A 24,856-nucleotide genomic window follows, 5' to 3' on the forward strand; every position below is an offset into this window, starting at 1 on the left:
TGGTAAAAGGATAACTTTGTCACATTTCTGATATGAGCCTCCAGATTTAAATCTGAGTCAATTATGACACCAAGGTTCTTGACCTGGTCCGTGGTGTTGAGTGCAAGTGATTGTAAAGTTAAAGACAGTTCCTCTCTCTGGGTCTTTGTCCCAATGACTAAAATCTCAGTTTTGTCTTGGTTCAACTGGAGGAAGTTTTCAGACATCCAAGCTTCTATATCGGAAATGCACTTAACTAAGGTGTCGATGGGGCTAAAATCATCTGGGGATACAGAAATATATAGCTGAGTGTCATCAGCATAGCTGTGAAAGTCAATGCTGTGTTTTCTGATGACACTGCCCAGTGGTAGCATATACAAATTGAAGAGGGTAGGGCCCAAGATGGAGCCCTGGGGAAGGCCACATGTTATGTTCACTTTTTCTGAGTAATGGTCACCTAATGCCACAAAGAAGTCTTGACCCTTCAAGTATGACCTGAACCATTGTAGAGCTTTGCCAGACAGACCAACGTGTTTTTCAAGTCTGTCTAAAAGAGTATCATGATCAACTGTGTCGAAGGCTGCACTGAGGTCAAGGAGAACAAGTACGGAGATCTTTTTGGCATCGGTGTTCATTCTGAGATCATTTATAATCTTAACTAGTGCAGTCTCTGTGCTATGGTTTGCCCTAAAACCAGACTACAATGTCTCAAGTACATGACTACTACAGAGGAACTCATTCAGCTGATTAAAAACAAATTTTTCTAAAATCTTACCTAAAAAGGGGAGGTTTGATATGGGCCAGTAGTTACTAAGAACAGAAATATCCAAATTATTTCTCTTAAGGAGTGGTTTAACCATGGCAGTTTTTAGTGCTTCAGGAAATGTGCCTGTAAAAAGGGAGTGATTAACTAAAACTAGTAGTTCCTCTGATAGACAGTCAAAGACTTTTTAAAAAATGTGCTTGGGATAGGATCTAGGGGGCAAGTGGAGGGTTTCAATCCTGATACCACTTTTTTAAGGGCTTCTGTATCCACCAGGGTAAAACAGTCTAAAACTTGTTTAGTAATGATACATTCTAAAATTTTATTATCCGACCTTGTTTGATCTATATTCATTCTAATGGTTGTAATCGTATTCCTGATGTAGGCTGAGAATTCCTCGCATTGAGTATTCAAAAAAAAAAAAGTCACAGGGGCTCCGGGGACTGGATTTATTCAGCTATCTACAGTGGTAAAGAGTACTCGAAAAGTGTTCCCGCCTGACCTCTTTTATGGCCTTATTAGTGTGGTTGCCTTTGGCAATCACACTATTATTATTTATATTTTACTTGGTGTTCTCGTAGTATGTGTTAGTGAACTTGCAGTTTTTTTACGCATCTCCGCTCGGACTTGCAACATTTTCTTTTTTGTTCGTTTACGGTGGCATTTTTCCATGCGGGCTTCCGATTCAGGGGGACCTCTTTTTTTTTACTTTCACAGGGGCAATAGAGTCAAGTGTTGAGCGTAGTTTTGTAATAAAATCATTTGCCAGGTCGTCTACCGATGATGGTCGGTAGTACAGTCTTGCTTGATTGACAATTCATTTATTCAGTAAGTGAGAGTATAAGCTTTCTAACGATGTATAACATGTCTAATTCTGCTTTTGGAATAGCGTTTTATAGGTCAGCGTTACTGAAATTTTCTTATCATCGCATTCACTTACGCAATCACACTCTGTTAGCAGACAAATACGATGCACCTAATGAAACGTGGTCAACGATTTTTCATAATTTCTTGGAAAATACTATTATTGAGGACTTCTGGGCATAGCTAAGCCATATGTTTGCTGATAGACCTAGCTGACATCGTTTTCTGAAGCAAAACAGAAGCGGATTGAACTGTATCATTGATTTACTGTCTCTGTCTCCATCTACTGAACATAGATAAGATTTCATATTGCTATGTAAGTATTACTGCTCAAAATATTTCGGTTATATACGTTATTTTTAAAATGGAGTGTCTTTAAATAGGTTAGCGATATTATGTAATGTGGATATTTCACACTGTATTGTAAGCATTAGTTAGTAGTGTAATAGTTTTTGTGAAGCATGCAACAGTGATGACGTGAGAGCTAGAGCATTGCCTAAACGTGGTGGACGTTGAAAATTGTTTGCATGTCGTCCCATCCCCATACAAGAAAACATACCGGAGTAGGCTACAGAGTATAGAAATACATACAAGAGTTCATTATTACACATTTAGGTATTGTACCGCTTTGTCTGACAACATTTTTGCATTATTTTTTAATCTGATAGCAATGTTTCATCTTAAACCTTCATAAGGGGCTCATTTATATGCTTTATAATGGACAAAAAGCATTTAATTCATTTTTTGAGAGGTACAATACAAATGTCAGCTACAAAAGGCAATGAGAGTTGCTAAATACCATGTCCTCTACCTATAAAATAAATCATAAATCTGTATTAAAGGCCCCCGCGCATGAAATATGGACTTTTGTGTTTATGTGTTGACCAATGTGTTTATGATTAATTTGTTTACTGGAGCACAAAATTGCTTACAAGAGCACAAAGTTCTTCATAGATTTAGCCTCTTAATTGCGCTCTCAAAAGTGCACCAGATTGATGCATTTAACTTTAAAATGCATCCGGGGGAGTCCTCTAGAGGGTCCGAGGTCCACCCACCATAGTCTCACAAAATCCCGTGGGAAACACTGGTAGACGTTTCGTGAATTAGTCCTAATGAATATACTGGACCTATACACCTTGTATTACAATAAAACATATGAGAGTACAGAGTTTTAGTGTTGTCTTTGTATGTTCCCAAATTTCTGCCATTTTAAGACGTTACCGGAATTTCTGCACATACTCCGCGCAGGGCAGCATGGTACTTATGAACATAGGATAGGCTATGTTCATAAGGCTACCGAAATTGTTAACAGAATTCCTCACCTGAAAGTTCTTTTTTTTTTCTTGGATAAAAGAACGTTTAAAGCCACGAGAATCAATCAAAGCTCGTTGGCATTTTCAACCCTTTCACTTAGTCTTTCGGCTTCATTCCCTAGTACTGTATTCGTGGAATCCGCGCACTGAGTTTGGATGAGCTCGATTGAATAGATGTTGAATAGATGAAAATGCTTTCACTAGGCTAAGTAGGGAGAGGGGTATCGTATCAGCAGGGAAATTACGCTCTCAAAGTAACAACGGTGACAAATCCGCATATATATATATATATATATATTTATTATTATTTATTATTTATTTATTTTTTGCTGTTATCGCTCAAAGACAACATGCAAGTTGCATCCTAGGATGGGCCTAGGCAAGAAGTGGGTGGGCCTAGGCCCAGCCAGGCCCACACCCAGCTACGCCCCTGCCCTGTACATTGCAAAATGAGGACAAGACTGTCAGAATGTCACCTCACTGGCAGAAAATAGAGGATTTCCCCCAACAATCTCAATGGTGATTGGAGTATTTTGGTGAAAAACAATAGAGCAATCCCAATGGTGATTGGTGGATGCTTTCTGACTACTTCCTGGTATTTCCACCAGAGACACCGCAAAGTTACAAAACAGTCATTGTTCATCATTCAATTGCTGTTTTAATCAAAATATTCATGATATTTTTGGTTTTTACAGCTCAGTCAGTAAGATGATACTTTGTGTTTGTAAGTGCTATGGGAATGTACCACCACTGACTGGAATTCCACATCTGTTTTCTTTCAATGAAAATGTCAAACAGGGGGAGCATCAACTGCTATATGCAGTCAACCCAGAGCCATCCAAGTCTGTTGCAGAAGACATGAACAGAAATAAAAGCTGGAAGGACAGGAGCCCAGACCAAGTGAAAGCAGGGACAGCAACAGTGATTGGGGCAGCAGAAGCAGGATACCATGGGCAGCGTAAGCATTTTGAGAGGCCGCGCTGGCATGCAGATGCAACAGGCCAAGCTAAAAGAATAGGCCATGAGAGGAAGGACAAGGTTGAGCCAAAGAACAAATTAACTGGAGGGGCAGAAAAACAACGAGGAAAAGTTAGTGCTGCACAATATTTCCTGACTGAGAATGACATGTGTTCAATGGATCAGGCTTCAGCAGCGAGAGCTGGAGGCCATGGTCCAGGGAAGGATCCAAATCCCAAGACATATTCAGGTATTTAGGCTGACAATTGAACTGAAAAAATCAATGTATTCTGTACCTTGTGTGCCCAAACTTATTTCTGCAAACCCAGCATAGACCAAAAGAGCAGCAATTCTCTTACTGAGTGGGCCAGTTGAATGGTATTGCAAAAATAAATAAAAAATAGATCTTACATTGATGGACATCAATCATGTAACCTATTCTGGATATATATATGAACAACATAAAGACTTTGGCTTTCAGCAGCAAACAGTGTCCATAAATTATTATTGTATTTTTAAAAAGTATTTTGGTATATGTGAGATAAATAAATGAAAAAAGTTATATAACAATTTCGAAAAATGGCATTTTAAAATATGACTTTTGGTCCTAAGAATTTTGTTGGTCACGTTTGCCACAACACACTGCATTTTTATTGTATTAAGGTGTGAGAAATCAAGGCTCAACTTTCTACTTGAACACAGTACTGCAGATACTCTTCATGACAGATGAATGTAGACAGGCTGTCATGAGGTAAGTGAATATGTATTTTTTTCAAGCACTATTCTGGCAGTGAAAAAAGCTGGTGTAAAAGCTGTATTTTGTATTGACACCCAAACTGCAACATGCATCATGCAGAAATACATATGAGCTAAAGTTAAAGAATGTAACTGAATCACTCACTCTTATATCAGGGACCTGTATTCAATACAGAAGCCCTATAATACATATTTGAAAGGAAAAAAGATCACTTTTTTGTATCTTAGAGGCAAAAAATGAAATTAAGTAATATTTCCACTCACCAGGAGTACTATCGGTCCAGATGGGATTCATTACTGAGATTAGATTAATTTTGTATATATCCGCAGCTGCTCACCTTGATACAACAGACCTCAACTGGACAAGGCGTTTGTAGCTACAAAGCGCCAAAGATTTATATTTGAAAAACTTAACAGCAACCTCTCTTTCCCAATATAATGCCATGGTTACTCACAAACATCCACAGAGCTTAATTTGTGCATGGTTTCATTGAAAGCTACTGAAGTAAACTGTATATCTGCTCAAAGGCTTATGCAAAGCCATGCATTCCAGCACACAGACAGGAAACTAGATAGCACACCAGGTAATTGGAAACAGCTTAATTTCATTTTTGGATGGACTACCCCTTTAATATAACCCTTATGCACCTGCACAAGTAAAGTGTAAATAAAAATAATTACTAACATATTAGTGAAAGGGTTTATATAGGCATCTAACTATATAGGCATCTAACTGGTGGACTAAGCAAATTTTATCTTTATAATAATGAACTGTGGTACAATAGTTTGGCCGTATTCAGCTACATTACACCACAGATAATTTGTATTCCATATTGTGACAATTTTCCTTATAATTTCAGGCTAAATGAAGCCGATGGGAAAACTGTTTCAAAGCAACTGAAAAAGCTGTTTGAGAACCTTGAGAGAAATCAAGTCCCTGACACCAGTGGTATAATACATAGTCTTGGGATCACTGATGGTGAGTTATTTGCCCTTTTCTGTCTTTAATAAAGTAAGTGTTCCATCCTTTGGCTTTAGTATAATATTTTGTATTATATATTACAATGCTTTGTTCAATGTGATAATCAACATGGTAGCAGCATTTTGTAACCATTTTCAACTCATGAACATCCTCCATACACAACTACATATGGGCCATAAAACACTGCAGTCTGTGCTGTATCAAAATTATGTCTTTGGTGAATTTATTTTCTAAATTTTCAGTGTATCGGCAAGAAGATGCATCAGAATGCTTTCAGAAAATATTAAGTGAAGTCAATCCTGATATATCAAAGGTAAGGTGCTCTTTCATTGTTGACTGTTTTTTTTTTCTTAAAGATGTGTTTATTTTGCTGCAGTTTTCAGGGTTTTGTAGCAGTAGTGAGAGCTTTGTAATTATGGAGTTTCATACTTGATGATGATTTGTAAAACACTAAGTAAAATGCAGTGTATTAGAATCCAGCACTTAAAGATAGCAGGCAATGTAGTTAGGTATTTCAAAAATATATTATTCTACAGCCAGGGAGGTTAAAATGACAACTGTAAATTTCATTAATTATTCGCTAAGCCTTCACTCAGTTAGAGTTAAACTGAATGTGACAATTGCATAGTACACTGGTGCTGTGCATTTTCTTATGAAGGGTGATATTTTTCGGCTTTCAGATCTATGAAGGAACGATTGAAGAGACAGTAACTTGCAAGAAGGGACACCAGCTTAAGAACAGCTCTAGCCCATTTACCCTCATTCCACTGTCATTTAACAACCCCTCTTCTGGAATCATCAGTGTGGTGAGTAACAGCAAATCTGTCATCCTTACGGAGGGAAATCTTCCAAAAATGCAGACAAGCCAGATGTGTTCTGAAAATACTGGCAGTATTTTAAAGTATCTGGGAAAATATAATAAAAAGCTTTGGCTTGTTTGGTATGGTTGTTGAGTAATTTCACAGCGTCATTCCTTTTTTTCAAATTCCATTGTGAAATTAAGAAGAGAAATTAAATTAAACAGAAATTTAGGCACACAAAGACAGTTGTGTTTGACTGTTAATAATACATTTACAGGAGGATGCCTGGACAGACCATTTCAAAACCACAAATACAACACTTTACTGCAACGACTGTAATCGTGACACATCGGCTAAATTTGTGAGTGACTTGTTCTTGGAAAAAAACTGCATTGCTCTATTTAGCCTGAGATAATTTCCTGAGATTTACAACCCTCCCTTCCTCGAAAATGGTTTACTCGCACGCTGTGAATAAATGTCTAACATCCTCACTGTCACTTTCTTTGCTGTTCGTCATGCGAGAAGTTCCACACAGCTCAGCAGTCTGTGCAGTGCATGCGCTCACGCAACGCGCAACAGAATGGACGAAATCTCCTCATTATTTACAGATCTGAACACAAAATTTAGTAATATGTACAACTAGGGACATACATGTTATGTCACATTTTATTTAGGCTTGACTGGATGCTTCAGAGCATCTACAATTTCTAATGTACTATTAATGACGTGCTTGATGTCAAATATTTTATCTTATGTGATTCCAATTATGTTATCTTCTTTTCAGGAATCTAAAATAAATGTGTTTCCACAAATACTAGCCCTGCATCTGGATCGGCTTGATATTGTCTCTGGCCGAAAGAATACCTGCGAAGTGAAGATTCCATCCAAACTTACCGAGGTATTTGTCTAGCTTTTTTCCCATTCAAATAATTGTGTTTGCTTCATATATCATTTCATGTGCAGTTGTATTAAGGATGGGATTTCTCCTCTCAGTGAGAATATAATAGAGAATCTGAAGAAAATGATCTCCCAAGCTTGCTGGCTGACAGCAAAATCTGCTTCACATTATATTCCCAAGATCCAGCACAAAACTAGTTTAAGTATTTAGTCTTTTGGCATAATTCAAGTGGCCTGGATGACATAAAACAAGTTACAGAGAAAATATTTTCAAAAATGTTATTTATTTTATTTTTATTGAATGTCCTTGTAGTGTGGGTTTTAGCATAGTAGAATATGTTCTTCTTGAGATTAAAACCACAGTTTCATATCCCCTACGGGGGGAAAAAAATTATTGGGTCTTAGGGAAATATGTGACATAATTACAGAGCCACTGGAAGTCTTCATTTTAAGGGAAGGGTTAATGTGCAAAGGCAGTGCAGCTGTGTTTTTGGTGCTGCAACCCATATCCTTGAGCAAGGTACTTAACCTTAATTACTTCAGTAATCATTGGTCATGATTGTGCTGTGTGCACACTAACGTGTGTCATGGCTGTGCTGTATGCACTTTAACATAAATAAATGTAACATAATCATCATTGTGATCTTTCTCATTTCGTCTCATCCTTCGGGGCAGAAATATGAACTGTATGCGATCACCAACCACCATGGCTCTCCCTGGGGTGGCCATTACAATGCATTCATTAAACCATATGGAGACAAATGCTGGTGGCTTTTTGATGACTCGCATGTCAGAAAGGTAGGACTTCCTTTCCTTTCCTCCAACACTGGGGTCTGTAACCCTGGTCCTGGGGAGCCAGAGAGTCTGTTGCTGGTTCTTCCTTTAATCTTAAAATCAGATATGAGTTCAGACCCCAGAAGTCAGGTAAGATGATTTAATTGTAATTAGCTGCTTTAATTGATCAACTGAGCATTGAACAACAATGAAAACCAACAGCCACTGTAGCTCCCCAGGAAGTGGATTAACGAGCCCTGGCTTTTTAATTTTGCTATATTATCTAAATAATATTCCATAGCCTACTTTGGGTGATAACCAGTACTTTTGCTAATGTGAATTATGTGTCTTGTTTTCTAAGGTTTTACATCAAATACTTCTTTAAAGAGAGATTATAACATGATTCAAACAGGGCTTCACTGGTTGCTTAATTTATCAGATATTTTACAGTATTTCCCTTTTAAAAGTTATTACAATAACAAAAAGTTTATTGATGCTTTTTTGTATTTCTTATTTTTTCATTTTATCAGATGGAGGAATGGAAGGGAGAGCACCTGAAGTATGTTCTTTCTTTAATTATTTTAACCTATATTTATTCCAGCTCTTCTCTCCCAATGTGGTATGCCCAATCAAATTCATAAGTCCCGCCTATCTTTGCACTGTCCACCACCTCAGGAACAAGAGGACTGGCACATGATCACCTATAAGCAGTCTAAAAAAAACTCCACAAAACTGGGGGCCTCATTTATGAAAATGTAACCGTAATCATAAGATCATTTCCCAAGTCATCTTCATACTTGATTAATTAGCAAAACATGACATGACATGACATGACATGACATGACATGACATAACATAATGGCAAGAACAGGCCATTCAGCCCAGCAATGCTTGCTATTTTCCTGACTAAATTAGTGCTCTGATGACCTACAGACTAGATAGAATCTAACACTGTATCAAACCTAGTCCCCAGAGTTTTGACCTCTACTACGTGACCTGGCAGGCTATTCCACATATTGAATACACTCGCGTGAAAAAATTCTTCCTAATGTCTGTACGGAATTTGACTAACGTACTTTCTATGTCCATGTCATCATTGGTATATGTGAGGACTGTTGTTGGTCCCAGCACAAATCCTTGTGGGACTCCACTTCCAACAGTTCCCTGCTCAGATAATATCCCTCCTACTACTCCGCTTTGTGTTCTACCCTGTAGCCAGTTCCTTAATCCAATCTGAAATACGTCCTCTAATTCCTACTGTCTTCATTTTACTAACAAGTCTATCATGTGGTACCTTATCAAATGCCTTTTGGAAATCTAAGTATATAATATCATACGCCTTATTATGATCAAAACACTTGGTAGCTTCTTCAGAAGGTTTGTCAGGCATGACCTTCCCTTGCAAAAAAACATGGTGGCTATCCCTTAGAATGTTGCTATTTTCAAGAAATACTTCCAACTTGTCTCTAACGATAGATTCTAGTATTTTACATGTGATGCAAGTTAAACTGAAAGGCCTGTAGTTTCCTGGATCAATACGACCCCCTTTCTTATATATTGGTATAATATCACCTTGGTTCCAGTCCTCAGGGATTTCTCTAGTTTCTAAGGACTGTCTGAAAATACCTGCCAGTGGTTTAAAGATGATCTCACATAACTCTGAGTACTCTTGGGTATATGCTATCAGGGCCTGCTGCCTTATTTGTCTTTTGTAAAAGTAAAGAATCCAGTACTTCTTTATCCTCTATTTCAATATTTGATAAGACATTATGAGTAGTGAATGTGCCTTCCAGTCTGTTAGTAACCTCTTCCCTAGTAAAACTCTCAACAAAATAACTAAGGCATCAGCAATATCTTTATTCTTAGAAAGCAATGCTCCTTCTTCATTGCTGATGCGTAACGCAGGGGATGAAGCAGAGATCGCTGGGTGCCAGAGCAGGGGCGCCGCCAGAGATTTTGGGCCCCATGAAAAGATATCACATTGGGCCCCACCACCACAGGCCACGACAACCCTGCGCAATTGCTGTAAACACATCTCCAGAACCCAATCGACCCTTTCAAAGCTTTAAATAACTCTACCTTTGCAGGCTTGCGACTCTCTTTTAGTCCAATACTTACTGTATGATATTTACTGACAGTGAGCTGTGAAAATATAACACTGTGCAGACATGCATGCAACATTCTGCATACAGTGGAATTCACTATTTGATGCAGGACTGATTCCCTCTATAAGAAATGTGCTAAAGGCCATCTTTTACGGTCTGACATTTTACAGTAGGGCTGGTTCATTGGTAGGGGTGTAGTTGCTTTCTGTTTGCAATTTCAATTTAAGCCATGTAAGATGCCTTCGGGACAGTTCTACGCACTTCACTTCACAAAAACATCTTTTTTGCCTTGTACTCACGTTTGCGATGGTCTTGATAGTTGATTAGTTGATTTTGGACGTTCCACGAAGCAGGTTATTGTTTGTTTGTTTCTATGAGTGTGCATGCGGTGTGTAGTGCAGTAGCCTTCAATAAACATTCAAACAAAAGGCTACGATGCATGCATCAAAATAAAGAAACGCATCAAAGGAAATAGTTCCTCAAATCAAAAATAGCCTAAATCAAAAGTAAAACACAATCAAATAATTTAGGCTAGTATTTCTTTCACTATTAAATTCAAAGACAGTGTGTAGAGCAATGCGCAGCGTTGTATAGCGGTAGAAAACTGTGTCGGCAGCATCTTCCCAGTTCAAATGCACACCTGCTCTAATTATTGGCACACCATTACTCAGGTAGCCACTAGGGGGCACCATTTACATATTTACAATAACTCATAAGAGATTTGGCTCCAACACACCGGTCCCTATTTTTATGAGCAGGGTGCATAATAACAATACAAAACTCAGAAATAGGAGCCAACAAAAATTCAAAATGTTTAATAAATTAATGTATTCTTTATGTCACGTCATGTATGAGGGTGTGAGTGCATGTGTGAGTGTAAATGTGTCTTGGTTATGGTTCAGTTACTGGCTGGAACCAGCAAACAAATCAAAGGTTTTTGTCTGAAGCTTCACACTCCTCAGCAACCCCCTTACATCAGGTTTGGTTTCTAGAATTCTTGCCATCTTCTGTTCATCAACGTTTGCACGAAGGCATTGGCATGTTACACAGTCAGAATTGATTTTCCTTGACATTGAATTTGCACAAGGAATCCAATGCCTTTGGAGCAGAGCAGACAACATATGGTTCCTCCCACTATGGCCAACCTTACGGTGGATGTGTTCAAGAATGAGCCTGGACACATGATGGTTCTTGGGAAGAATCACAGGATGCTTTGCTTCCTCTGGCACGGCCACTTTGCTCAGCCAATCACCCACTCGCAGAACTTCCTGGTCCAGTTTTGGGCCAAGCTTGTAGATTGAGCTTTGTTTCTTGATATTCAAATTCCCATTCCTGAGAGTTGTGATCTCTTCTGGGAAGCCTTGTGTTTGACAGAAGCGCACAATTGCGGTCTCTGCATTTGTCAGGTCATCCAGGGTGAGTTTATGAGCACCAAGGGATTCTCTGAATGACTTCATTTCAGTTTCAATCAATGATCTGTGTTTGTCTTTGTCTGGCTACTGAGCCTTTATTTTGACAGTTGCATCCTTTCTGTTCTTGCTCAGCTGTAGCAGGTAAGAAACCATGTAGAAACCATGCCACTGTTCTTTTCAGTTTGCTCCATGTAGAGAAGTGGTGTACAGGAGTGTTTTTTTTTGGCATTTTGCTCTGTTTGAATTATGTTGACTGTGAGCTTTTCCCTTTTGATTTCGGGGTCATCCGGAGAGATTGCAGGGAGATCCACAAGAGCTTCTGGCCACTCCTCTTCTGGTCTTAGCTGGGTTTGTGGCACAGCTTCAGAATGTTTTCAGTCATGTTTTAAAGAAATTCACTGTATTCCTTCTGAAATTTAGTGTCTTTACTGAACTTCCTCTTCAAGGATAAGGCTCGCTGCTATGCCAGATGGCGGTTGTTTGGCATGGAGCCTTTCTTAAATGGAAGTTGCAGCTGGTAATGACCGTCCTTCAGCTTAGCAGAGCTAGACATCTTGTGGAGGAAATTCTTGTCCAGCACGGACATTTCTGCCTTCTCTTCATAGCCCTTTTTGGGAAAGTCCTGGTTGAACTGCTATATTAAAAGCTCTTTCAAGTTGTTCAAGTTCACTACAGAAATTCGGTTACTGAAGATGTGGCTCAGCTGATCTTCAGTGCTGCTGCCTTGCAGTAGTCCATTAACTACCTACCCAAGTCTTGTTTTAACAGTGTACGGCCCATTACCTTGGCTGTGAATCACTTTCCACGGCTCCATAAGCTTTGGTGCATTGATTCCAATCAAAAGTCCAATTTCTGCATCAGTATGGGATAGCTTGACCTCTTTCAGGTAGTCCTATTCTTTCACTGCATCTTGTGTAGGAATGTGCTGCTTGGTAACTGGGATTTCATCTTGGGTGTAGACTGGTGGCAGTGCAATGAAATGATTCTCTTCAATGTTCGGTACTACAAGACCAGAGACCAGGTTGATACTGATTTTTCGTGTCCTAAAGTCTGATCTATGTCTTCCTTCCATTTGCATTGAGTTGCTTCCTGAGGGACTTTGTGCAAAACGTTGCGGAGGTCCCCGGGTCCAGTAAAGCATATGTGCGTACACTGTTGTTGCTGTCTGACAGCTTGACTTGAACAGGAATAATAGCTAGCGTCTGGTTGTCACCGGTCCCAGTATGGATAGGCCTCTCCAATGAGACTAATGCACTGCTCACTAACTTCTTCTCTGTGGTTGTACTCACATCGTCTTTCTTGTTTTCTTCTGTCTTTCTTTGTTCAATATGCAAAATTGTGGGGTGTGTGAGTGAGCATATTTTGCAACAAATTCACCTTACTTAGATGTCCTTTGTTCACACATCCAAAACAAATGCCATTTGCCTTGAAAAAGTCAACCTTCTCTTGGTGTTTCTTTTGTTTCAACTGTTTGCACACTTCTGTAGCATGTTCTGCTTTACAGTACAAGCATGTCTTGATGGTTGTTGTGGTGTTTGTCAGACTTGTGGTGTTTGGAATTGGAGTTTGAACCTCTCCAGATGTGATTGTGGCAAAGCTGCTCTTGCTGTGTGGTTGCCCAGACTTGAAGCCACTAGCTCTGGGGTTTCCTTTTTTGTCCTCCTTTGATGACTTTGGCACAACATCTTGTATACTTCTAAAGAGAGGGTCAGCTGCAATGTTTGCTTGTTTTTCAATGAAGTCTACTAACTGTTTAAACTTGGCTCTTCCGAGTGGTGCACTCACAGTAAGGCTAAGCAACACCTCTCCATTTCTCTCTAAGTTTGAAGGGGAGTTTAGAAAGGACCATTTTCATGTGTGAAGGATTGTTCATGTCTCCAAGTGCATCAACGTTAATCATTGCATTATGACAACCCCTCAAAAAGTGCATACTCCTGAAGTGCCTTTCTGTCTTCCGTTCTGAGAATGGCCCAGTTCAGTGCCTTTTCTTGGTACGCTGAAGCGATAAGCACATTGTTGGGCAATACAGAGACTTTCTGGATGTCTACTTTTTGCCAAAAACAAGAAAAGAAAAAGAAACCGTTTTATTAGTACATTGTACATAAAATATTCTATTAATGAGGATAGGTTAATAATTTAATATTGAACATTTTTACCTATGTTCTTATAATTTTTTAGGGCACCTGTCAGTCACAGGCCCTTAGAATCGTCCTAACCCCCCCCCCCCCCCCCCCCCCCCCCTGTGCCAAAGCACCCAGCAAGACCCAGCAGAAAGAACTGCAGGCTTCTTGAACTTACAATTGAACTAGCAAGTACAGCACAATAACTTTTTTTTATTTCACAAACAGTAATTTAGTAAATAAATACTTATAAATGGGTTTAGCCATTCTTCACAAACATTTTAATTGCAAACTATAGACCAGTACCAAAATAAAGCTTCTCAGATTTGCCTTTAGCATACCGCTCCAAACACACCTCTCCAAACACGCATGCAGTGCAGGCTGGGCAGTAATTTTCCCGGTTGCCATCGAAGAAGCAAAGCATTAATATTTTAAAAATAGTAAAAGAATAAAAATACGTAGTTTTTTTGTGTCTGCATCTCGCATTTCCTGGATAAAAGGGTGACTGAGAAAATGTGGCTGGGGGTCTGTGTGACATTCCTTGCATTTCTGTGCTCAGCAGCAAAAACTGAAAGTCTGAGATGAACATAGCTGGCTTTGTGTTGTCAATGTACCTAGATCAAACAAAGAAACACTTCCCTCGAATTGGCTCGTAGGTAGAGAAATCTCAAACTGGTTTAGCAACCAGTGTATGCACAGAGGTTCACAGTGCAATTTAAAATAAGTTTCTACGTGAAACAAGAGCAAAGTTATTAAACATTAAATACCATATCTGCCCTTTTTTGTCACCGGAGACGAGGTAGACGTCAGGGGTTTAATATCAGGGTAATTGGAGTCACCCGTAATAATAGTCTCCTGACAAGCTTGTTTCCAAAGAGCATTGAGTTCACACTACTGTCTGAAGCTGGCAGCTGGCAACACACACCTACCATAGGGCCCTTTTCATGTTCCCCTATGAGCTTTATCTTTAGCTGGTTCATTTCTGGAATAATCTGCACATTAACATTTCCTTTTACATAGAGAGCTACACCCTCACCTCTCTTACTGGATCTATCCTTCCGTATGAGTTAGTACTTCATCCCCATATTCTGTTATATTCATCCCCATCCTCCTCCCCAAGCCATGTCTTTGTAATCCCAACTATGTCATAGCCCCCACTATTCATAGCAGCCCCAAGTTCCAAAAATCCTCTCCCATTCCCTCACCCCCCGCCGTCCCAAGCCACCCTTATTACAACTTTGCATTAAAAAGACTTCATTAGTGTTCACACTATTACAGGAAGCCCTGACAGCTTCCATCCTGGCAGTCTGCACTTCCCTATCCCTTTCACTCTCTGGCCTCCCTGCCCCCCAAGTCCGAAGTTGAAATAATCCTGTGCTACTTTAAGGATAAGCTGGCCCAATGCAGCATTACCCCCCCGATTCAGGTACAGGTCCCAGAAAGAGTCCCAGTACCCCATAAACCTGTACCACTCTTTCCTGCACCAGGTTTATAGCCACGTGTTAAACCTCCAAATAAAACTTAGCTTCTGTCTGCTTGCACATTGTACCAGTAGTATTCCAGAAAAAAACTGCCATGGAGGTTCTGCTGCTAATCTTTTCTGCTAGCTTCACAAATTTGTCCAGCAGAACCTCAAACCTACCCTTACCTATGTCATTGGTTCCTATGTGAACCATGACCACTGGATCCCTCCTTGCTCTGGCCAGGAGCTTGTCCGCATGCTCCAGGAGATCTCCTACCTGGGCACCAGGCAGGCAATTAAAATAACAGAGGCTGAAAAAACTTGCTTACGTTGGTTTAAAATGATTTATCTGTATCTTGTGCGCCTGTGACATATACATATTGAATGAACTGCAATTTGAGTACAGACATGATTGAATAATAGTCTTCTCGTTGGGATGACAAATATGCCAATATATGCAAGTTCAAATATAGTGTAGTCATTTTACACATTTTTAGGTGTGGCACAGCTGAATTGCAGATTATTTTCCACTATACTGTAAATGATTGACATTTGAGTCTTTGATGTGACACCTAAACTTTGAATGAACACATTCTCTTCAGATGGTAAGATGAAAAAACACATGGACAAGTTACTTGAAATAAACTTTGAAGAATGCTTCTGTTTTTCTTCTTACTTAGAATTCTGTTAGCTGCTGTAGCTTCCAATTGCGTTCAGGAAAGAAAGAGTCTTAATCAAATTTGATGGTGAAAGACAGTTTAGCTCTTTAATTCTTGGTTACAGATCTGTGTGGTCTTACAAGCTTCTGCAGTCTAACACAACTATCATTAAATAATGGCACAGCTTAAGTACATTCTCTAAACAATGGGGCCTAGCCAGGAGGAAAGGTTTCATGCATGTGATAATTCACTCTTTCCCTGGTTCTTTTTCCTGGCTAGATCAATGACTCTTCACGTATTATAATTTCTGTTCACCCAGGGTTGCTTTCCAATGGCACTCGGTGCCTAAGTCTCAGGGGAGAGCTTGCATTTTAAAAAAGGGTACTCAACACCCAGACGGAAACAGGATGGGTGTGGGGACTTAAACAGATTATAACTCTGAAACTTTAAATAAGGTACATTACTAAAAAACACCAAAATCTAACAATTATATTACCAAAAGTATCTGGACACCCCTTGGGCTGGGGCTGTTTGACCTGTTTTGAGCTAGGCCCCTTCGTTCCAGTGAAGGCAAATCTTCACAAAATCCAATCAGCAAACGAAGCAAAGGGGCTTGACGAGAATATGAATCAATCTATCACACATTATCCACGTCTTCCATTGTAGCTGTAGACTGTGGCAACACGGGCTGCACAATGCGCATGGCTCTTCAAGGGGTAATTTGATTGGCTATTAACAAATGCAGCTGCACCATTCAGTATAACCTTGTCCTTTTGGCAGGTGCTCTTTACGCTGTGCCCTGCTGGTATCTGGTGCCAAAAATACCAACAATCACGAGCCACGCCCAGTGCGCCATGCGCCACACCATTGACAGTACCCATGCACCATCGATTCCATAAAATAGAGCCCTTAATGTCAAACACACCCTTGTTATGCCATTTGGATAATTTTGAATGTTTACTAAATAATGTTACTTTTCCATGTAGTAAATATATGTAATGGCAATCAATGTCTTTCCAATAGTTCAGATGCAGCGGATATGCTCTTTTACAAAAAAATCACTTGTAAGTACATTTTTGTTCTGTGTCAATTTATGCCAAACACTATATTGTGGGTATTTATCTTGCATAACTGTGTATTTGCTTATCAGACATGTTTAATTTGACAATTTACCCATCTTTAATTTGTGCATATCAACTGATTACATATGTTACATGTTCAGCAAAATACTTTGTTCTAGAGAAGTCTAAAGGGCAGGATTACTGAAGGAGGTCCACAAAAACACAAAGTTCTGAACTTTATGATGCATTGTGGGAAAACTTATCAAGAATGAGACCTGCAGTACTACCTACAAAAATTATATACTGCATTTGTTTTTACTCTTATATACTGCTAACTGCATTACATTTTTTTCCTTTGAGCCTTTGAACCATGGGCCAAATAACACGATCATGCACTGGTTATGAGTTGGCAAAATATGTTAATTGCACTATTAACAGAAATTCTGGTTAGCACCATGTAATACAAAAACATAATTTTTCAAAGTAAAATGAATCAGTGATATAAATGTTAATGAATGAGTATCTCTGTGTGAAGATACACTGAAACAGCATTGCTCTAAAATAGTCTTCTAATATTTATTTTTAAGTGGAAGAAAAAGACAAAATAACCCCGGAAGAGGAAAACTGCAGTCAGAAACAACACACTGAGGAGAGACAGCAAAAGCCTTCATCCAAAAGCAGACCTGCAAATGAGAAGGAAGGAACCAGCAACAAGAAGGTAATGTGTTTTTGTTAATATTCACATTTATTCTTAGATTTCTGTAGATTCTACTGCATGAAAAGTTAGATAGCTGCCAAAACATTTCGTAATTGCTAAGTGAGATTTGCATATGTATTCAGACAGACATAAGCCTAAATGTAAAAGCAATTTGGTGTTTCTCTTCAATAAAAGTGAACATCCACGAATGCATGCTGCGAAAGAACCTGGCCACTTGTGCTTTAGATTATGTACTAAGATCATTAAGATAGATGCCTAAAAGTGATGAAAACTAAAAATCTAGGGGTTGGAAATGGATGGAAGAGTGATCACTGACATGTGGTCTTGAACATTTTTTAAGTCGGTAAATACATACCTGGCATGCTACTGCAGCACATATGTTTTATTTTGTTTTAATTTCTGTAAGTGCATTTACCCGAGTTAGTTGTTAAGATAACAACATTCAGTAGAGTAAAACTGGTCCTTGCATATTTTTTTCCTCAAGGTCTATGAATTATTAAAATTTATTTATTATTTAAAGATCTGAAACCACGCAGTATGACAAATATGCAAAAATAGAGGAAATCTGGAAGGGAGGAAATACCTTTTCATGGTTTTGTATAATTAGTTGAGACAGCAAACTTTTAAGCCTTCTCGTTAACTACACATCTCACCCTCTGCAAATTCGGCAATATCAGTCAACCAAATCAATTTACTTTATGTTCAGTTCATATGGATGGTCATCCATAAAATATAGAGATTCTTACCCTACGTGTAAAAAAAACAAAAAGCTAATCAGTACAATGAAATAACGAGTGTCATCTTTTGCCGTGGGTGTTGGCTACATCAGATCTAGACTAGCTATCTGCCAGTAAATTAGGCTATTTATCACACTACATGATTTCTCTACAGTCAAGCGCAGATATGGCATAAGAAATGTTTATAACTACATCGATAGCATGTGCTTTACATAGGCTACTCTTTTTTCAACAAACATATCACATTTATGGTTACTCACTTTTTACATTTATAATAGCCTCTGCGCATGTCAAACTTAGGCAGAGAATGTAAAATAAAAACACAAAACAAAACAACATGTAGGCTAGTTGACCGAATGTAGCAAACTCAGAGCACTCCATGCATCCAGTGCTGTAGCTTTGCATTCGCCTTCGGTGGTGCCTTTCCCGGTGCATTATGCCGATTGTGATATAATGCCGCACTGGAGTAATGCCACCAATCCCTTTCAATTGTAGGCTACTACTCACCGCTTTTTGAAGGATACGAATGTTAATTTTTCAGTGGATCTGTCATCTCATCTCAGTGCGTATTTCATGATTTAAAAAAACATGCAGACATAAAGCACAATTGACCGGGACAGTTTTTAAGTGATGGGGTCCATTTATCAGCACTAGGGAGTGACATCTTGAATAATTTCCACTTTGTACTGGTTAGATTAGCTATGTCAGTACCAGAGTTCAGGATTAAAGTTACAATCTCGAAGATTTCTGTTTCGTTCTCTTTGGCGGTACCAATGGCGAAAAGCAGTAATTGCAGGTGTGTTTTTGGACCTCACTTCCCAGAGATCCAACCGGATCCAACCAGTGTCGCCTGTGTGACGTCAGTCAGTTGGCACCTGGGCCACGCCAACTATAACACTTACTATTTACTGAATAAAAAATGGTTGTTATAAAAGTAACGTTATGTATACACTCATTCATTGTCTAACATTAGGCTAACTTAAGCTGCCTTTACACTGCAGAGCTGGGTTAAAATGCTGTAGCAGACCTGGGGTAGAATTAGTGATGATCAATTTCCACAGACGTTCTTTATCCACCTTTTGCCCGGTATGAACATCTTTACACTGCAGAGAAGAATTTGCGGGATTTGCTGCGGCTCGTACAATTATGTATCTCATGCACAATAAACAGTCGTGAATGATTGTTGTGTGATATTTTTGAAACAACTGCCTTGCAAAATGTTACCGCTGGTGTTTATGGTTTTGCTAACAAACTGTTCGAGAATAAAGCGGAGCTGGGTGTTAAATTAGCAAACAAGAATAATAAAACAAAAACAAAGGAGATTTCATCAAAAAAGGGCAAGGCTGAACTTGTGTTTCCATATCGTCCCTTAGCTAACAAGAACATTGCCGTTAGAAGGCATAGGAAGTGTATGTGCTTCATATTTAAATTGTACTCCGCGCGAGGAGAAAGTGGCTCTTCGCGAGCGAGGAGAAATATTTTGCGAGTGAGCAGAACCAGCTCGCGCGGCTCATGGCTTTACTCGCGGTGTTGAAATTTGCGCACGTGAAAGTGGTTTTGTGCTCGCGCAGTGAATATCTGCACGTGTGGCTGCTTGTTTTACTCATGCAGTGACTATCTGCTCGCGCTGAATATTGGCATTAAATTGACGCCATAGAAAAAACAGTACACCGCTCACACGCAAGAGAGTTGAAGAGCGAGCCTGTTGCGTTAGCTCCGTCTACCCTCTCTGGCGGACCAACCACTGATGGGTGATGGAAAACGCGTCACTAACTATGCGCCGCTTGTGATTTTTTCCCGGGAATGTCGCCACAGACACCCAGTTCTTTAATCATAAATTATTAATAATTAATAATATTAATAATAATATAAATTAATATAATAATAGGCTCAATCACCATTGTGTTACCTCATTCGGCGATTGATAGTGACTTAACAGACATTTATTTTAATGAAAATCTTCGAGATTATTACTTTAACTTTAGTGTAACACAAGTCATTTTGTGGCGCTTACCCTATTGTATTTGTGTTGCGTGAATACCAGCAACATCAGACGTCTCTGTTGACCGTTATGGCAGTGCTGTTCCTCCTGGTTTTCCGGTTGTCATTCACTCCCATTCATTTTTGCGACCTCGCCAAAATGAATCATTGTAAAACACAAACTAGCTAAAAAGGATAATAGGTCGATAAAAGGGAGTTCTAACATCATTGGGTCGGAGGTTCTCTTTCATTATCTAATTTCGAGATCCACCTATGGGGAATGACATCCGGTCATGACTCCTCAGAAGCATCCAATTGCACCAAGTATGGCTCTGACAGACAGTAGTGTGTCCATTACTACAGGATGCATCACCCTCCTGTAAGAGCGTATAGGATGCTACAGTGCTACTACTCATCAGCTGACATTTGCTTCTCGTGATCATCCAAACTAAGCTCACAGCCTCGACCCTGCATCTCACAAGAACCTTATCACTTAACTGTCTGCAGGAAGACATATCCTCGGATCGGCCTCCACCGGACGTGAAAGGTTTGAGAGTTCGGTTAGTGCTGATAAGCTCGCTAGCTTGCCGCCCTCACTCGCCAGCTCCCTTCTGTATCGGGCAGCCCACGCCTTCGATACACCTCTCTGCTCGCGCCAACGCGGAACAGGACTACTAGCCTGTTAGTGCTTAAAGCCAGCCACCCACACTGCCTTTATTCACTTAGCCAGCCTGATAGCTCCCCGCCACATGGCTCTTTCTAAGCCCGTCTATCTCAAATTCTCCGAAGAGCCTGCCCGGCCGCTTGCGGTGCTCTCATCGTCGCCAAAGTACCCATCCTCTCTGTGTCACGTGCTTGGGTTTTCAACATGCCCAGGAGGCCCTTGACACTCCGGAGAGTTGCAGCCACTGCCTGGCTTTGCCCTGGAGGCTGCAGCGGCGGAGACTGAGAGTCACTGCCACCCATGGCAACAACCTCGGTCAGAAGGACTCTGATAAAGAGGACGACAGCACTACAGCCCCTCGGCCCCTGCAAGGCCCTCCGACATGTTGGGCCTCTCCCTCTCCGGTACCCCTATACCGGAGGAATAGGCGCCTGAGTCGAAGCATGACGACGCGCCAGTTGCGTGTAATGACTCAGGCGAGGAGGACGCCATTCCTTCCTCCCAGTTAGCATTGGCTATGGGGACGGCTAACACACAACCCCACGCTGTGCTTCTGGAGGTGTGCGAGCGGGCCCCCGCCGTCCGCACATCGAATGGCCAGCACTTCAGAACCCCACCGATGAGGAGCGGGATGTTTATGACAGGAAATTCCTAGGCCCTCCCCCGGGCCCTCGGAAACAGCTTTTCCCAGTCCTTCCTGCTTGTGCTAATGAGGCACCATTGGAAGGACCCCCTTGACTTCAAGCATGGCTTTTCCGGCCTAGAAGTAAAGACATGGCCGCCCACGCCAGGGGGGAACCCTGGGCTGTCGAGCCCTCCATAGCTCGACACCTGAACCCCACGCAGGGAGGGCTTTTGGCACCACCAAACCCCACCCTACCAAATAAGATGGACCGTTTCACAGCCTCCATTCACCAGGCTTCCTACAGGTCCTCAGCCCTCGATATTCGAGTCCTCAATGTCTCCTCTCTACTCTCGGTTTACCAAGCCAAGCTGATAGAGGAGATGGGGAAACAGCTTGAGAAGGGGAGCCCTTCCTCCATACTGTGGAAAGAAATTGTCACTATTAACAACCTGGTTCTGCGCAATGCTCGCCAGTGTGTCCAGGCCTGTGGTCGCTCCATGGCCCTGGCTGTAGCTGGTGAGCGGGCCCTGTGGCTTAATCTCTCTGGTCTGCCCGACAGTGAGAAGAGGCACATTGCAGGTGCTCCAGTTGAGCCAGGCCAGCCTCTTTTTGCCCCTGCGCTAACTCTCATGCAGTAGAGGTGCGATGATAAAAAGAAAGAGCATGAGGCCTTCAAACTCTGCCTCCCCCGCAGAGCTACGCCTCAGCCGCTGCCTCCCACACGGCCCCCACAGCGTCTGGCTGTGAACCGCCGTGCCCAACCGGGTCAGGGCAGAGCCAAGCCCCAGGGAAAAACCCTAGGCCAGCAGGGTAACCCCTCTCCCAGGCCTTGGGGTAACATGACCTTCGATGCGGTCGCAGCGAAGAAACCATCACCGGCCCCTGCTTACCCCAAACGGAAGCGGCCTGCCTGACTGGCTTCCCCTCTGGGGGACTAAGTCCATGTTCTGTGGTGACCAGCCCCGTTGACACATGTTCGTCTCCCCTCTCCAAGAACAGGAGACTTCAAGTTCAGGGGGACGGCCCCTCTCCCCCCAGGGGTTCCCACCCCCATGTTCGCTGTGGTTAGGGCACGAGTTCCCAGGTCCCCCAGCCTCAGTCCCCCCTCTCAATGCCCAGAGAGGGAGACTCTGTTCTAGCCACACAGGTCATGTTACCTATCTAACTATCTAATAAAGGCTTCCGCCCTGAAAGGCCAAAAAATAAAAAACCGTGTGAAAAGATTCTCTTTAAAACATACGAGCCCTCCCCTGGTTTCGCCACTAGGTGGAGCGCCAACCCCATTTTTCGATTTGGCCTCACCCGGCCAAATTTCCCCGCGGTCCTCCACACTGGCAGGGGCACTCACAAGCCATATCATAGCTTGGCTGGCTGCGTCAGCCCCAGAATGGGTCCTGAGCACAATAGCCAAATGCTACAGACTCCAGTTCAGAGTGAAACCACCACGTTTCAATGGAGTCATTTACTCTCGAACCAAAGAAAGTACGGCCCATATTTTAGAGGAGGAAATCTTACACAAAGGGGCGATCCGTGTGGTTCCGCGAGATAAAGCCCAACACGGCTTTTATTCTCGCTACTTCCTGGTTCCAAAGAAGGACGGCTCCCTACATCCGATCTTGGATCTCAGGGTGCTGAACAAACATTTGAGGCAATACAACTTCAAAATGTTAATGTACAGCACTCTTCTACGCTCAATACATCAGAACGAATGGTTCACATCAATCGATCTGTAAGATGCCTTTTTCCACATAGGCATCTATCCCACTCACACAAAATTTCTCCGCTTCGCCCACCGTAGTGTTTGCTACGAATACACAGTTCTACCCTTCGGCCTCTCCCTAAGCTCACGGGTGTTCTGTCTTTGTGTAGAGGCGGATCTGGCTCCGTTGAGACTAACGGGACTCAGAATTCAAGACTTATTACGCCGATTAGCTTATCATCGCCAATTCGGAAGTCAGAGTTGTGCAGGACACACAGCTAGTTCTGACACATCTGTCGTCTCATGGTTTCAGAGTGAACCTCCCCAAGGGCAATCTCTCTCCATCCCAGAATGTAACGTTCTTGGGACTGGACCTAAACTCTGTGTCGATGCAAGCTCGGCTATCAGCAGACCGCATATAGTCACTCAGAGTCTGTCTCTCTCAGTTCAAACCAGGCTCGAGAGTACACACATGCCTCAGGCTGCAGGGGCTGATGGCTTCAGCCTCTCAGGTCCTTCCACTGGGCTATTAAGAATGAGGGGCTTTATGAGGTGGATTTCATCCCTCCACCTCAGCCCCGTGGAAAATCTTGGGGACACGAGTGCTACCAAACTCTGCGTCACTGGGAAAGCACAGACTTTTACACTCAGGGAACCCCTCTCGGGATCATTCTCATGAGGAAAGTTGTGACAACAGTATGGCAAGCCGTTTTAGCTTTAATTCATTTCTAGAGGATATCGCAAATTCAAATTGTAACTAGTTATAATGTGTATTTCTGATATCAGAAGTTCGATCTTAACTAGTTAAAATGCATAGTATTGAAATTGGAAATTAAATTTTAACTAGTTAAAATGCCAATTCTTGATATCGGAAATTCTATTTTAACTAGTGAGATTGAAAACGTTTTTCTCATTCATTTCAATGGGAGATGGAATTTGACCTAGTTAAAATGCCAATTTCTGATATCATGAATTCAATTTTAACTAGTTAAAATTGGAATTCTTCATATCAGGAATTCAGTTTGAAATTTCCCCATTAAAATGAATGGGGAAAACGCTTGAATTATAACTAGTTACCATTGAATTTCTGATATCAAGATTTTGCATTCCAACTAGAATTGTATTTGGTAAATGGTAAATGGACTGCATTTATATAGCGCTTTTATCCAAAGCGCTTTACAATTTATGCCTCTCATTCGCCAGAGCAGTTAGGGGTTAGGTGTCTTGCTCAAGGACACTTCGACATGCCCAGGGCGGGGTTTGAACCGGCAACCCTCCGACTGCCAGACAATCGGTCTTACCTCCTGAGCTATGTCGCCCCCTATATTTGTGATATCCTCTAGAAATGAATTAAAGCTGAAACGGCTTGCCATACAACAGACGCGTCCCTCTCTGGGTGGGGTGCCACTCAGGAAGGACGTATTGTGCATGGCCATGGCCAATCCAGCTACGCTCAGCTCACATCAATTATCTGGAGCTACTAAGCATTTGGATAGCTCTCAGATATTTTCTCCCCCTGTCTAAGGGGA

General features: G+C 41.3%; 1 protein-coding gene and 1 long non-coding RNA gene across 2 annotated transcripts in view; both read left to right on the top strand.

Annotated features, from left to right (window-relative positions):
• The window catches only part of LOC118233482 (ubiquitin carboxyl-terminal hydrolase 40-like), a 58,590-nt gene that overhangs the window by 14,876 nt on the left and 18,858 nt on the right, over positions 1-24,856 (top strand). The window contains exons 2-7 of the mRNA XM_035429279.1: positions 3,718-4,126; positions 4,540-4,627; positions 5,493-5,611; positions 5,857-5,927; positions 6,295-6,420; positions 6,692-6,775. Coding sequence (XP_035285170.1) covers positions 3,778-4,126; positions 4,540-4,627; positions 5,493-5,611; positions 5,857-5,927; positions 6,295-6,420; positions 6,692-6,775 — 837 coding nt within the window. The 5' untranslated portion in view covers positions 3,718-3,777. The remainder of the gene's footprint in view (positions 1-3,717; positions 4,127-4,539; positions 4,628-5,492; positions 5,612-5,856; positions 5,928-6,294; positions 6,421-6,691; positions 6,776-24,856) is intronic.
• Positions 8,009-8,798, top strand: LOC118234070. The gene is made up of 2 exons (XR_004766615.1): positions 8,009-8,109; positions 8,616-8,798. It is a non-coding gene; the product is annotated as an uncharacterized LOC118234070 (long non-coding RNA).

Source organism: Anguilla anguilla, chromosome 8 (genome assembly GCF_013347855.1).
Source record: "Anguilla anguilla isolate fAngAng1 chromosome 8, fAngAng1.pri, whole genome shotgun sequence".
NCBI classification, from domain to species: Eukaryota; Metazoa; Chordata; class Actinopteri; order Anguilliformes; family Anguillidae; genus Anguilla; species Anguilla anguilla.